Genomic DNA, 15,125 nt, shown 5'->3' with positions numbered 1-15,125 from the left:
GTCTTCCTGGCCCATTTTTTTTAGAAGTAGCTATTTAGCAACGGACAAGCTATTTTTCTTCTTAGTTGAGGTCATCCCCTTCGTGGCCAGCAGGGGGAGACAGACGCCACCCCTCTCCAACACCTCACCCACCGGCCTCTGCAAAGCCTGGAGGAGGCCGCAGCCTGAGGCCAGGGTGGGGATTCGTCTCACTGCTGGGCCCGAAAAGGAAATGCAAGGAAAATAAGTTGCCATTTCGAACCCCAGGGACACCCTGGTTTTAAAAAATAGCTTTGTTGAGATTGGATTCATATACCATGTGATCTGCCTAAGTTGGAATAGGATATTAATAATTTTTAAAAAAATTGTGGCAAAGGACATGTCACGTAAATGTCCCACTTAAGGGCACAATTCAGCAGCACTAATTACATTCACAGAGTCCTGCGGCCATCTGCCCGCTCCATTCCACGCCTGGAACAGAAACCCGGCCCTTTAAACAATAGCCACCCTCCCCCGCCAGCTCTGGGCGCCTCCGCTGCATTTCCCGTCTCTGAGTCGCCTGTTGTCAGTGCCCTGGACAGGGGACACACCGCAGCCGGCCTTGGGTCTTCTGTTACCGGACACAGGCTCCAAAGGGGTCACCCCTGCCGTAGGGCATGTCCGCACCTTACCCCTTTATACAGCGGGTGAGGTCCCCCGGTGCCAGCCACCTTTGGTTTTTCAACTTCTGACATCACTTGGGTCTTTCTACCTTCTGTCTTTTGATTGAATTGATTGATTGATTGGTACCAGGGTTGAACCCAGGGGTGGTTAACCACTGAGCACAACCCCAGCCCTGGTCATATTTTATTTAGAGACCGGGTCTCCATAAGTTGCTGAGGCTGGCCTTGAATTTATGAATCTCCTGATTCAGCCTCCCCAGTTGCTGAGATTACAGGCGTGTGCCACCGCACCTGGGCTGAAATCTTGATTTTTTTTTTTTTTTAAACCAAATGGGTCATGGGTGGGAGGCGAGGAGGGAGGGGGAGTGCTGAGGAGCCATATTGGCAGAATTACATTGCTATTGGGTGCACGTTGGATATGTCACAATGAATCCCATCATGACAGCTAGGATGCACTAATAAAAATGTGGAAAGAGAAGAGAAAAAAAAAACAGGCAGGTGTCAATTGTCTACCAAGGAAACAGGCTCGGGTGAGACCTCGGGTGAGATCTCTTTTCTCTTCGTAAAACTCAACTCCTGGACAGAGCTGAGGACACAGGGCACAAAGACAGGAAAGGGAGGGACAGGGAGACTAGAATTCAGCCCAGGACGAGGCTCCTTCTGGACTCTGTGTCCAGCCCCTGGAGGCAGTGGGGATGCAGGAGGCCGGGGACCTGCTGTTTCCGCCGCCATCTGCCCAGCAAGGCACCCGACTCTCAGACCCTCAGTCTCCTCATCCATCCAACAGGCAGGGCAGCCCTTAGGAGAGCAGGTGAGGATCAGATGGAACAGGGCTGTCACACCACCTGGTGACAACGAACACCCAATATGCCTGTCCCCGTGCCGTCACATTCTTAGAAAAAAATGCATGGATTATGTTGAGTTAGTGACCAGCAGAGCCCGGGGGCTTTGGGCACAGTAGGTCATCCGTAAGAGCTGGATACTGGCTGATACTGTCCTTGAGCCACCTGACCACTTTGAAAAGGTGGCCGGAAGATGAGGAGGTCTAAGGCGGATTCCCTGGGGAAAAGGCCGCACACTGTGAGCTGCTGAGGATTCTCTGTGGCCCTGGACAGAGCAAGGCCAGCTGCACGTGAGGAGGTTGTCCCCAGGGACAGGAGTCACTAAGAGGGCGGGCTTGCCAGGGACCTGGGGCTCAGGTAGACCACAGGCTCCCTGGGACCCCCTGCGAGAGCCCTCTCCTCCGCCCGGTGCCCAGGTGCTGGAGTCCTGCCCCTGGGTGGGGCTGGGATCCAGCTGTCCTTCCACTGTCCCCAGGCACCCCCACCCACCCTAGCTGTCACTGGGCATCTTGGAGGCCACAGGAAGCCCCCGGCCCTGGGCTGGGTAGAGGAGCTGGGCTTGGGGGCAGGGTCTCTCCTCAGTGAGGACGGCACCCAGGTCCTCAGAAGCAGCGTGACTGGTGTAATTTCTAGAGACAGATGTGGACACCGGTCTCTTCTGTAAATACAGCCAGCGCCTGGTGTGCACGACGACGGGGTGGCCCTGAGAAGGAGCCCCGGGGCCAAGGGGCAGGGGGTGGCCGAGGGGGAGACGGTGCCTGCACACCCGCCCTGAGCCCTCGGTGCCTGCTGTCCACCACCCACCCCACCCCTTCTTCCCCTCTTCTCCCTCCCCCTCCCTCCCCACCCGCTGTCCACCCACCTCGGGGCTTAGGTCCCCACGATGAGGACGAGACCCAGCCACCGGCGAGGGGGAGCTGCAGGGAGGGACGGACACCACAAAGTCCAGCTCTGATCGCAGGAGACCAGAGGTGGTCGTGGCCGCGGAGCCTGTGGGTGGAATAGGGCTGCAGGGTGACCAGGACCAGAGGGTGCACACCTGTCACCCAGAAGGGGCTTGCGTTTTGTTCTGGGTGAGCCGCTGGAGGTTTCTGTAGTTTCTGTTTTTGCTCCCAGAACCCGGGGCACCTAACCACGGAGCCACATCCCCAGCCACCTCCTCCCTTTTTGTATTTTATTTAGACACAGGGCCTTGCTAAGTTGAGGCTGGCTTTGAACTAGAGATCCTCCTGCCTCAGCCTCCTAAGCTGTTGGGATTAGGGGCGTGTGCCACTGTGCTGGCTGCTAGAGGTCTTAAAGGAGCAGAGTGGGGTGTTGCCCTTGACACTTTACAAAGACCCCAGTGGGCAGAGGGAGGATGTGGGGAGGACACAGGGAAGGGGACCCAACAGGGTGGCTGGGTGACCCCGCCCTCCCTCAAGGATAGCCCTGTTTCCAGGTAGGTAAGAAGACCCTAGGGCTCTAGGGACCCTGGAGGGACTCTGGAGAGGTGGGTGGCCAGCTCAGCAGCCACAGAACCCAGTGATCAGGTGAAACAAGGAAGGTCCGGGCCTCTGAAGCAGGGTCCTATGAAGTCTGTTGTGGCCTATTTCTGTGACTATAACAAAACACCCGAGATTGGATGATTTATAAATAACAGAAGATCACAGCCAAGTGGATGGTGCATGTCTGTAATCCCAGCAACTTAGAAGGCTGAGGCAGGGGATCACAAGTTTGAGGCCAGTTTCAGCAATTTAGCAAGACCCTCAGCAACTTAGCGAGACCCTGTCTTCAAATTAATTAAACTAAAAAAGGGGCTCAACCCAGTGGAAGAGCATTTGCCCAGCATGAAGCCCTGGGCTCAGCCCCCAGTTCAGGAAGATAGATACGCACAGAACACAAGGGTTTGGGCTCATGGTTCTGGGGGCCAAGAGGTCTCAGAGCCTGGCGCTGCCGTCTGCTGAACCCAGGGCTTTGCGCCTTCGAGGTCAGCGCTCGGCCACCGAGGCCCCCCCAGTGCTCGCTGGGACTTCCTTGCTGCGTCGGAACTGGCACGGGGTGTCACCGGGCAGGACAGAGCAAACACACTGGGCTGGGACTCTTCCTCTTCCTATAGCCGCTGATGACGTTCAGGGCCCACCCTCAGGACCTCATCGAATCCTAGGGACCTTCAAACAACATTAGCGTTTGACTTTGGGGTTCAGTTCCCTACCCGTGAGATCCTGGGGACACATTCAGGCCAATGCCAAGGCCCTTGAAGGAGCTTAGTGGGCTCATCCGGCTGGGGGCCCCAGCTGCGACCTCGGGAGCATCCAAACGGCGGACCCTCCTGGTGCCGGGGGAGAACTCGCTGCAGAGAGGCTGCAGACCCAGAGGTTTGACTGGCACAGAGATGGCGCACACCTGTCCAGTCCCTGGGGGTGGCTCCTTGGGCGTCACAGCTTCCTGCTGCCAACTGCCAGCATCTTTCTTCCTGCTCTAAGCTTCAGTCATGGGAGGACGGACCCTGGCTCCCCCGAGACCCGTCCTCCCTGGAGCAAGGGAGTGGCTCCCCAGACACAGTCAGGTCAGCTGGACGCTCCTCTGGCTGAGCTCCTTGTCCATCCACCTTCCACTGCTCTCTTGGACAGGAGGCCTAGGCGCGGGCCATTCAGACATCCCCCTGGAGGGAAGGCAGATATCTGCATCTTTAATTGAAAAACAAAAAAATCTTCCCAACTGCATCGGAAAAAGATGCTTTCAGTTCTCGTTCACAGATGAAGAAACTGAGGGTCTAAGTGACCTGCCACTCAGCTTATAGATGACAGAGCCTGGACTTGTCATTGACCCACTTGATGCCCAAAGCTCCCTCTATCTGCTCTGGAGGAGGCCATCTGGGAGGGGCCGGGTGACAGGTGTCATGAGGTGTGGATCTGTTTGTTCTCTGGGAGGAAAACAGGAAAGGAGATAGCCGGACTCTCCCACCCAGGACCAAAGTCCCCCAACAGCAGGTGGCCGGGGGCGAGAGTTCCCAGAAGCCACAAGACCCACTTCTCCATCAAGCTCAGCAAATAAGCTGCCTCAGGCCCTTGACACCAAAGGGGTTTAATTTTTTATGAAGTCAGAAGAAAAAAATAAAATTCTGGGTTGAAAAACTGTTAATGTATCGTATTGATGAGTTCATTCAACGGTTTCATAAAATAGGATCATACGTGTGCAAACAGACATGGGTGTGCATCACGCACATGTGTGTAGGTAGAGGACCGGGAAGGCGGGGGGGACCCAGGAGCTGGGGAGTCACACGGGGTCTGGGGACTGTAAGGAGAACCTTCCCACAGGCCTCGGGCTTGGACACAGCTTCCAGATGCCGGTGAGAGGCTGCCCCACAGCCGCCTTGGATGAGGCTCTGTGCTCCGGATCATGATCTTAAATAACAGCTGTTAAGTACTAATGATTATTTCCCTTTATCCTCACAACACTTGTTCTTTCATTGTACAGAAAAGGAAAACTGAACTCAGAGAGGTTAACTAACTTGGCCTGAGGTCACACAGCAAGGAAGTGGTAGAAACAAGATTCCTCTTAGGACATTAGAGGACCCTTTCTTGCCCCAGGGTCCTGGGAAGCCTGAGGCCTTCCACCAAGGGGGGGTCAGTGGTTTTCTAGTTATTTCTCCTGCCCAAGCTATCTGCCCCCAGGCTTGGTCTCTCCAAGACTGGGCTGGATTTTGTATTTTGCTTCTGTGGACGCCCTCAACCCTGCCCGTTGGATTGAAGTCATGCATGTGCTTGTGTTTACGGTAGGGGGACCTTGAGGACAGCTGGGTGACGGCCTCCCTGCAGGCCCCTGTCCCTGCTCATCTAGGGCAGCTTAGGAGGAGAGCATCACTGAGTCCCAGGAACCTGCTTCTGTAGCCATTTCAGTCCCCGCTGTACAGCGACAGTGACCCAGGCGCATGGCCAAGGGGGCATTCGAAGATGGTGACTCTGCAAAAAGCCTCCTGTTTCTGTAGCATCCTTTCCTTAGCCGATCCTCCTCCCAGTGGTGATGATGATTAATGTTATTTTTGTTACTCAGTAAGTCGTTGACACGTGGTGTTGGGCACTTTTTGAGCGCCAAGCACAACTTTTCGGCCATCGGACTGATTCAAGGATGATACTTAGAAGAGTGAGCTCATCACAAGTGGCCACGGTGGCATTCCTAGGAAAACTGTTAGCCCTAAAGTGGATTTGTTAGTAAAGAGAAAGATGAAGAATTCATGCATTAAGCATTCAAACTCAAGATACCAGGAATCATAAAATAAAAGTTAAAGGAAAAAGTCAGTCATCACAAAGGAAGAAAATATTGAAGAAAGCAAAACAAGAGATGATTCTTTGACAGGATGAATATCACAGAGCGTCAGGACACATCAGAGCTGCGACTCTTTGGTGGGGAGCCTTCCCGTCCTCTCTCCTGGCAGCCTTTCAGCAGGGACCCCCCGGCACAGTACTAGTCACCGTTGCTGTGGAACAACTGAACCCCAAACTTCTAAGTAAGATCAACATTTCTCACCTTTCCCGTGGGTCCGGAAGCTGGATGGCCTTTAGTTGGGTGCCTCTGGTTCAGGGCCACAGCAGAGTGTCAGCCATAAGGTCACCCCAAGGCTCGGTGGTGTAGGATCAATGCCCAGTTCACCACACAGCCGCTGGCAAGCCCCGGTCTCCACTGGAGGTTGGCTGGAAGCATCAGGCGTAGGGGCCTCTTCACGGCTTCCCGGCCACCGGCCCAGAGCAGGGCAGAGAGAGGGGCCACCTGCCTCAGTCCATTTTCTGTTGCTGTGTCAGAGTACCCCAGGCTGGGGGACAGATGGCTGGACCCGTCTTTCCCAGCATTTATTTATTCTTTTGGACCAAGGTACAGAAAACTGAGCCACATCCTCAGCCCTTCTTTATTCTTATTTTGAGACAGGGTCTCACTAAGTTTCTTAGGGCCTCACTCAGCTGCTGAAGCAGGCCTTGAATTTGCCATCCTCCTACCTCGGCCTCCCTAGCTGCTGGGATGACAGGCGTGCACCACAACACCGGCTCTCATCCTTATTTTTTGGTGCTGCTGAGAGTTGAACCCAGGGTCTTGGGCATGCGGGCCAAGCCACATCGCCAGCCCCAGATTCATCCTGGAACCAGCCACCTACTCCTGCAATAACAGCAATACCCCATCTCTAAGGTCTCACCTCTTTTTTGGGGGGCGGGAGGGTGCTGAGGATTGAGCCCAGGGGCTCTTAACCACTGAGCCCCAACCCTGCCCTTTTTCTGTTTTCGATTTTAAATTGCTGAGGCTGGCCTTGAACTCCTCATCCTCCTGACTCAGCCTCCTGAGTCACTGGGATCACAGGTGTGCGTGCTGTGCCCTGCACACTCTCTCTCTTTTTTCTCTGGATGTCTTTCTCAGTGCCTGTGGTTACACAGGACCTACCTCTCAATCCTCTCCAGTGGCAACTCAATTTCAACATGAGTTTTGGCCGGAGCATCCAAGCCCCACGCTGACCTCAGAAGTGACATCTGTCACTTGTGCCGTCTGCTAGGATTCTTCTAGTGGTAATCAAGTCATGGGTCCCATCCAGGGGAGTGGGTCACCAGAGGTGTGTCTAGGGAGACAGGGCCACCACAGGGAGGGGTGGAAGTCACCATCCTGGAGTTCCAGGGCTCCCCTTGCTCAGCCAAAGCTGCGTCTGGGTGGTCCCAGGAGGAAGGAGCTGGGGGCCTCCGCTATCTGCCCCTGTGGGTCTGGGGCCTTGAGCTCCCACTGGGAAGTGGGAAGACAATCGAGATCCCCTGAGAATCTCATGTGAATCTCCTGGGACAAGGGCTGGACAAGGTGCTTGGCTGGGTGGACACTAACCTTCCAAAGCTGCCACTTAAGCTGGGCACAGGGGCACATGCCCAAGATCCCAGCCTCTGGGAGGCTGAGGCAGGAGGATCCGGCGTTCAAAGCCAGCCTCAGCAACTCAGCGAGGCCCTAAGCAACTCAGCGAGCCCCTGTCACTAAATAAAATATTTTAAAAAGGGGGAGCCAGGCACGGAGGTGATCGCCCCTAATCCCAGCGGCTCCAGAGGCTGAGGCTGGAGGATCCAAGGTTCAAGGCCAGCCTCAGCAAAAGTGAGGCCCTAAGCAACTCAATGAGACTACAAAATAGGGCTGGGGATGTGGCTCAGTGGTGGAGTGCCCCTGAGCTCAATCCCCGGTACAAATAAAAAAAGAAGTTACCAATTAAGAGGACTGGATGGGAGGGGCGGGGGCCAGGGATTTTGACGCTCTTCCTCTTATGGTTTTTCCTTTGGAAAAAAAAAAATTCATTGATGTGAAATGTGCACCCAGAAAAGCACACGACCAGCCAGCATGGCCAGCTCCCTGGGTCTTTAAATATTTCCTCTTTTTTTTGGCTGGAGACGGTGCCTGGGGCCTTGCGCACAGGCCGTAACTCTGCCCCAGTCACTCCCCCCCACCGGGGCGTTCTTTCCAAACAAGTGAACTCTAAGATTTTTTTTTAACTTTGTACAGTTTCCCAAACCTGGTGCTGTGCTCGAATTACTACTATGATCCAAAAAACGCCAGTTTCTGTTGAGGGCGGTTCCGCCTGGGAGCACTTTGAAACTCCTTATCTTGTTTGGCTCTGGCCCCGGGAGAAGGGCTCAGAAAGGATCAACTTCCTTGTGGGCAAGAGAAGGAAACCACCCCGCTCTGGGGCTGGCAGGGAACTGAGGTGGTGTCCCGTGTGAGCACTGGGCAGAGAGCCACCCACCGCTCCTGGCACCGGACGCCCCTTCACGGGGCCGGGCTCCCAGCACTTGGCAGAGTGGCTCCCGCCAACTCCCAAGGAACACATCGGGCCACCAAATCCAGAGCTCCAGAAACGCTCTCCCTCCGGGAGTCTGCCCTACACCATCTGTCAGGGTGCAGCCCAACCCTATGTGCGCGTTGACTCATGTAGCATATTTTTTTAAATTAAATCAATTTTTTTTTTTTTTTTTTTAGTATTGGGATTGAACTCAGGGGCACTGGACCATGGAGCCACACCCCCAGCCCTATTTTGTATTTTATTTAGAGACAGGGTCTCCCTGAGCTGCTTAGGGCCTCACTTTTGCTGAGGCTGGCTTTGAACTCTCCATCCTCCTGCCTCAGCCTCCCGAGCTGCTGGGATGACAGGTGTGCGCCTCCTCGCCCGGCTGTGGCAGTATTTTAAATAGTGAAAATTTAGAATTAATGTAGATGCCCCACAGAAGGGAATTGGTTCAGTAAATGGAGCCATTGAAAGTCAGAATATTTTCTAGTCATTGAAATATAGTTCTGGAATAGAGATTTGTGGGCTTTAACGTTTCCTGAGTGAAGTGGGTGGATAGTCGCGCAGGCGGGGGACGCCTACAATAAAACACACGGAAAACCACTGGCAAGGAAATGGGTCGATGCAGTGAGCAGGACCCGCTTCCTCCTGGTGGTGGGAGAGTCCGGACTGCTTTTCTTCTTATTTTTTACGTCTCTGTCTACATTAAGCATGTCGGTTACTAAGAAATAGAAACAAAGGGCAGAGCGTTTCAACCTGCCGCACCTCCCAAGCCTCCTGCTTTCTTGGCTTTTATTTCTTATTTTTTTGGTACCAGATACTGCACCAGGGGCGCGTGATCACTGACCTACAGACACCCCAGCTCTTTTTATATTCTATTCTGAGACAGGGCCTCGCTAAGTTGCTTAAGGCCTAAGTTGCTGAGGCTGGCCTCAAACTTGCAATCCTCCTGCCTCAACCTCCTGAGCCGCTGGGATTAGGGGTAGGCACCACCCCGCCTGGCGTCCTCTTCCACTTTTAGGGGTGATCGATACTTTGGAACATTTTCTGTGAATTTACCACGTATTGCTTTCAAAACTTCCCATACACAAACAGAAAAATAATCAGGGGAGAAGAGAATAAAAAAGATGCTCCAAGCGAATCATGACATCAGAGAAAATCACAAGCTTGGGCAGTTTTTATAGGCAAGTCTCTCTCTCTGTGGCCGAGGAAGCCGGCTCAGTCGGGGAGGCTGGTGGCCTGCCAAGCCCCGGGTGTTTGTGGTTTGTGCGGGGGCAGAGCTGGGGCCGCTTCCCAAAGGGCTCTGGGAGCACCCAAGAGGGGCGGCTGAGCTGGAGGGAGGTGGGTCGGGTGGGGAGCCTTGGTGGCGCTGCTTTGAGGGACAGGCAGGGGGCTACTTGGGTACATGGGGCCAAAGTCCTCATTTATGGCCTTGGGGCAGTTAATGTGTGATATTCTGGGATATAAAGGTTGACCACGGGGTGGGAACCTGAGCTCAGCGGCTGGGAACTCCTGGGAGCTGTCACCAAGAAAGGCCACCATGTCGGTGAGGATGCCAGCCCCCCGCGGCCCACTCCCTCCACGTCTTTGCCTGGGTGGGCTGGGGAGGGCGCTCTGGAGTTCAGTGTCACTGCAGATTCCCCTCCACCTGGCAAAGAAGTGGGCCAGACGGTCTCCCCGGCCCCCAGCCCAGGCACCCTGGTCCCTGGGCCAGCGCCTACCTGGGAGCCTGGGCCCGTGTGTCCCCTCTCTTGCCTCAGGTGCCTCATCAGTAATAATAATGATGGTGGTGATGACCGCTACCATCCATTGAGCTTTAGAAAGATGAAAAGCTGAGGTTCGGGGCTGAGGCTGTGACTCAGTGGGGGGTGGGGGCTGCTCAGCCTGGGCAAGGCTGGACCCCATCACCAGCACCCAAACAAACAAGAAAACAGGAAACCGAGGCTCTGGGTTCTAATTGGCCAAGGTCACAATCTGTGAAATGCAGAGGATTGGGTGGGTCCTCTTGCAGGCCCCTGACTGGCCTTGGACCAGTCTCTGACCGTCTCTGAGCCTCAGTCTCCCTGATCTGTGGAAGGGAATCCGACGGCACCCTCTGAGGATTAGATGGCGTATTCGTTTCCTGGGGCCGCTGGGACCAAGTACCACAAAATGGAGTGAGGGGGGGTGCTTCAGAATATCCATTCTCTCAAGTTCTGAACATGTCTGATGTCAGGTGTGGGTCAGGCACGCTCTCCGCGGGCTCTGGGCGAGCGTCCCCTTGTCTCTTTCAATTTCCGGTGGCGGCTGGCGATCCTTGGCCTGCAGCTGCATTACTGAGGGATGCCCTATCTCACACAGTGTCCCTCTGTGTCCAGACATCCCTCCTCTGACAAGGACATCAGTGACACTGGGTTTAGTGGCCACCCTGCTCCAGTATGATCTCATCTTTTTTTGTTTTTGGGTACTGGGGACCACACCCCCTGCCCTTTTAAAAAATATTTAGAGACAGGGTCTTGCTGAATTGCTTAGGGCCTCGCTAAGTTGCTGAGGCTGGCTTTGAACCTGCGATCCTTTTGCCTCAGTCTCCTGAGCTGTGGGAATCACAGGGTGTGCCGCCATGCCTGTTTGTTATTGACTGATTGATTGATACTACAGTATGCTTTTAGTTTACTTGTTTATTTTTATGAGCTGCTGAGGTTCGAACCCAGTGCCTCACATGTGAGAGGCAAGTGCTCTGCCACTGAGCTACAGCCCCAGCCCCCAGCCCCAAACTTTAGTGTTTTATTTCGAGATAGGGTCTCGCTCGGTTTCTTAGGGCCCTGCTAAATTTCTGAAGCTGGCCTCAAGTTTACGATCCTCCTGCCTCAGCCTCTGGAGTTGCTGAGATGGTAGGCTTTCCCCACTGCGCCTGGTTCAACCTCATCTTGATCACAGCCACAAAGACCCTACTCCAAACAGGTCGCCGTTGCAGGTTCCAGGTGGATATGAGTTTTGGCAGGGCACTGTCCAAGCCAGCGCCATGCAGGACATGAACCTGATCGGGGTCCCTGGCTGAAGACCAGTGCTGTGCGGTCCTTGCCTGTGTCTCTGGGAGAGGCTTTTGCCTTCGTGGTCTGGAGACCCCTGACCTTCTCTTCCCTCTGGTCACCCCATCCCTCCTCCTCCCTCTCCAGACACCACTAGTGCAAACCCCTTTTATTACAGATGGGGAATTGGATGAGGCTGGCCCCAGGTCACTTGAACTGCCCGACCCTCTACCCTGGTTCTGCCTCCCGGTCTCTCCCTGGGCCTTAGATTTCATTGAGTGGGGACAAGGTCCCGGAAGTACACACACACCAGGCCCCAGCACCCCTATGTGTCCAAATGCACCCCTGACCTTGTGCCCCTGACCTGCAGCAGCCCCACCCCCACCCTCAGGGGCTTGGGTTCTCTGCTTGGTCAGGAAGCCCCCAGGAGGTGGGCGTGTTCCTCCCACCTCAGTCCCACCCACCCCACCCACTTGCCGGGGAGGGGGCTGGCTCCCGGCAGCTGGTGTCGGGTGTGTCTGAGTGACTCTGTGGCCGTGCACTTGGGTTCCTCTCTCACCTGGGAGGGACGGTGCTCTCCTCACTGGGTGAACTTCTCTCCTCTGTCGTCGGTGAGAGGCCCAGAGAACCTGCATGCAGTCCTTTGCCCCAAGCCTGGATGTGGCTGCTGCATTCAGCAAGGTTCTGCCTGGTGGCCCTGCCTGTAATCCCAGCACCTCGGGAGGCTGAGGCAGGAGGGTCACAAGTTCCGGGCCAGCCTCAGCCACTTAGCAAGGCCCTACGTTGAGACAAGATCTCCCCAACTTTTATGTTGAGACAAGATCTCCCCAACTTTGGGAGATCTTGTCGCAACATAAAAAATTAAAAAGGGCTTGGGTTTGATCCCTGGTACAAAAAAAAAAAAAATTTTTTAACAAAAAGCTGTTATTAAGCCTGAATCTGAGGGCTTAAGCCTCCGCCTCCGAACCCCACTGTTCCTAAAGCAGGGAAATGTTGCCCCAGGGGACACTGGGCACTGTCTGGAGCCATTTCTGATTGTCACAGCTGGGGGAAGGAGCTCCTGGCATCTGTGGTCAGGGAGGCTGCCCAGCGCCATACAGTCACAACCCAAGAGTCTCGCCCAGCGGGTCCAGCTGTCCCAGCGCCCACCAGGATGGCTCCACGCTCCTGGGCTCAGCCTTCCTCTGGGGGTAGGCTGGGGCGCGCCTCCCCTGCTCCTCCTCCGTGGGGCGAGCTCCCACCAAGCTCTGCCCTGGGTGCTGTCTTTGGTGCCTGTCCAGCCCCGCCCTGCCGCTCCCATCAGGGACATGTAGATGGACATTTTCGGAGTCTTGGGTATTGAGCTTTGGAAGCCTGGGTTTGAGGAGCTCCCATTAACCATCAGGAGATGGAGGACGCCATCAGAGTGTAGATGCCCCAGGGCCCCGTGGAAAGGGGGAAGGAGATGTCAAATAAGGAGGGAGTGACCATGACAGTGGCCCCTGAATCTGCCTGCACGTGGGCCAGGCTCTATGCTTGGGGCTTCGCAAACAGGATCCCGAACCTCCGCTACCAGCTCGAAGGTGGCCGCCGTTACCCGCCGGGCCTGGCAGCATCCGTCACAGGGCACTTAGCGACTTTCTTCTTTTCTTTTGCTGGGATCAAACCCAGGGCCTGGGGCTTGCTAGGTGAGCTCCGCCCCACAAGGGCTCTTCAGTAAAAATACCCCCCGCAGCCTGCTCCACAGATGGGGGAAGAGGGCCTGGAGCGGCCTTTGATGGACCCACTCAGAGGACTTGGAAGGCCTTGTAGGTTCCCAATGGGGTGGGGTAAGGCCGCTGGCTGCTGACACAGTCCTGCTCTGCATCATCTCCGTGTCCCTGGGTTCCCGCGGGCTAACCCAGGCTTCCCTGCTGGGCCTCAGCGGCTCCCTAGTCGTGCTGGGTGGAGGGCAAAGGAGAGAGGGCCCCGGGGCCTCTGGGAAGCCTGGATCCCACCGTCGCCCCTTGCAGCCCCGGGCTCTCCAGTGGGCAGGGGGATAACGGGTCTGACTGGATGGGAAGTTGGGGGCGTCACCAGCAGAGGGAGCTGTGGAGGGCCTCATGGGGTGCTTCTCTCCGGGCCCAGGGAGAACTGGAGATGACAAATCTGGACTTGAAACCGGGGACAACCTTGAAGATCAAGGGCAGGATCGCGGATGAAGCTGACGGGTGAGCGAGGTGGGGGGAGCGGGAACAGGCAGAGGCGAGGGGGGGGGCAGGCCGGACAGCCCCGCGCATGGTCAGCCCAGGGTGACTTCAAGCCCAGGGGCCTTTTGGACACCCTTGCTCCCTCCCACACCCCTGGGTCAGGACCTGCCTTCACACCCCAGCACCCTCGTGCTGTTCCCTGGCCCCAGCAGCCACTGAAGGGGCAGGGGGAGAAGCCCTAGGGCTCCCCACCCCCTGGCGTCTGTGCCTGTGTGGAGGGCCAACCCCCAGGGTCGCGGCTCTGTTAACCCAGCCGGAAGGACTCCAGCCGGCCTTTCCCGAGCCCCTGGCGACGGCCACCAGGGGGCGCCACCGGCCCACCTCCCTCGCCACTCTGCTCCAGGCTCTCAAGCCTGCAGGATGACGCTGGCATTTCTTTCTTTCTGTTCTGATACCAGGCGTTGATCCCCAGCCCTTTTCATTTTGAGATCGTTTCATCAAGTTGCTTAGGGCCTTGCAAAGTGGCTGAGGCTGGCCTCCAACTTGCAATTGCCCTACCTCAGCCTCCTGAGTTGCTGGGATTACAAGCGTGTGCCTGGCTAACTTGGGCATTTCTTGGACTAAACTTTGCCCCCTTGGGTTGGGAAGGTGGTGGGCAGATGTGTGAAGTAGGAGCCTAGGGATAAAGGAGTCCTTTCTCCTGCCTCATCACTCAAGTTTGCAGAAATGCAGGCCTGAGACATGCCTCCCCATGAAGAAGCCCACCACCCAGGATGCTCATTCTGGGGCTCCTGTAGTGATCCAACCCCTGGTGGCATACCTTTAGTGACAGGGAGCTCATCCCGTAGGCCGACTGATCTTTAGGGTCAACCTTAATGTCTTCAGAGATCTAAGGACAGCAGCTCTCTCCCCATGACAGACACCCCCGATTTCTCAACCGTCACCATCAGCTACTGCCCCAGCAGCCTTGGTCTCTGCTCAGAATGGAACATGTCACATAGCTCCGAGGCTGACTGGCTGCCCCCTGCCTCGTTCTACCGCCCAGACCTCAAAGCCAAGCTGAAAGCAGCCTGTGGCTAGCCGAGGCCCTCTGACCCAAGCTGCCTTACCTGGGGCTGCCCCTAGAGGCCACCTGTCACCCTCCCCTGCAGCTTTGTGATTAACCTGGGCCACGGGACAGATAAGCTGGGCCTGCATTTTAACCCGCGCTTCAAGGAATCCACCATTGTCTGCAACTCCCGGGACGGCCACTGGGGAAAAGAGCATCGGGACAGTCACTTGTGCTTCAGCCCCGGGTCAGAGACCAAGGTGAGGCCAAGGGACAGCAGGAGGAGGGGAGCCCTGGCCCATTTCCAGCCAGCCTCCTGCTCCCGGACACCTTCCTCCCCTGCAGGTGACCCTGGCCTTTCACAGGGATGAATTCAAGGTGGAGCTCCCAGATGGGTACGAGTTGACCTTTCCCAACCGGCTGGGCTACGGCCACCTGAGCTACCTGAGCGTGAAGGGGGGGCTCCAGGTCTCCTCTCTCAAGCTCAATTGAGTGGCAGCAGTTACAGGAAGAATTTAGCCCTTGACCCTGGTGCCCGACCCTCGCCCGTCACAGCCTTGGGTCCTGGATCCACTGCCCACCCTTGACCCAGGTGTTTCCCGTTCCTGCTCCTGGGATATCGCTTTTTCCTCCCTCAAAGCCAAGA

The 15,125-nt window shown here is 55.9% G+C and overlaps 1 protein-coding gene across 2 annotated transcripts in view; it reads left to right on the top strand.

Moving 5' to 3' along the window:
• The window catches only part of Lgals2 (galectin 2), a 25,759-nt gene extending 10,634 nt beyond the window's left edge, over positions 1 to 15,125 (top strand). The window contains exons 1-4 of one of the 2 annotated variants that reach the window (XM_076855140.2): positions 1,301 to 1,452; positions 13,370 to 13,452; positions 14,583 to 14,739; positions 14,825 to 15,125. In XM_076855140.2, the coding sequence (XP_076711255.1) occupies positions 13,382 to 13,452; positions 14,583 to 14,739; positions 14,825 to 14,971 (375 nt within the window). In that variant the 5' untranslated portion in view covers positions 1,301 to 1,452; positions 13,370 to 13,381 and the 3' untranslated portion in view covers positions 14,972 to 15,125. Of the gene's footprint in view, positions 1 to 1,300; positions 1,453 to 13,369; positions 13,453 to 14,582; positions 14,740 to 14,824 lie in introns of those variants that run through there. The other variant, XM_076855139.2, reaches the window with a different exon arrangement.

Source organism: Callospermophilus lateralis, chromosome 4, assembly GCF_048772815.1.
Source record: "Callospermophilus lateralis isolate mCalLat2 chromosome 4, mCalLat2.hap1, whole genome shotgun sequence".
Classification (NCBI taxonomy): Eukaryota; Metazoa; Chordata; class Mammalia; order Rodentia; family Sciuridae; genus Callospermophilus; species Callospermophilus lateralis.
The sequence above is the reverse complement of the archived record's forward strand: the minus strand, read 5'-3'. Positions and strand labels throughout refer to the sequence as shown.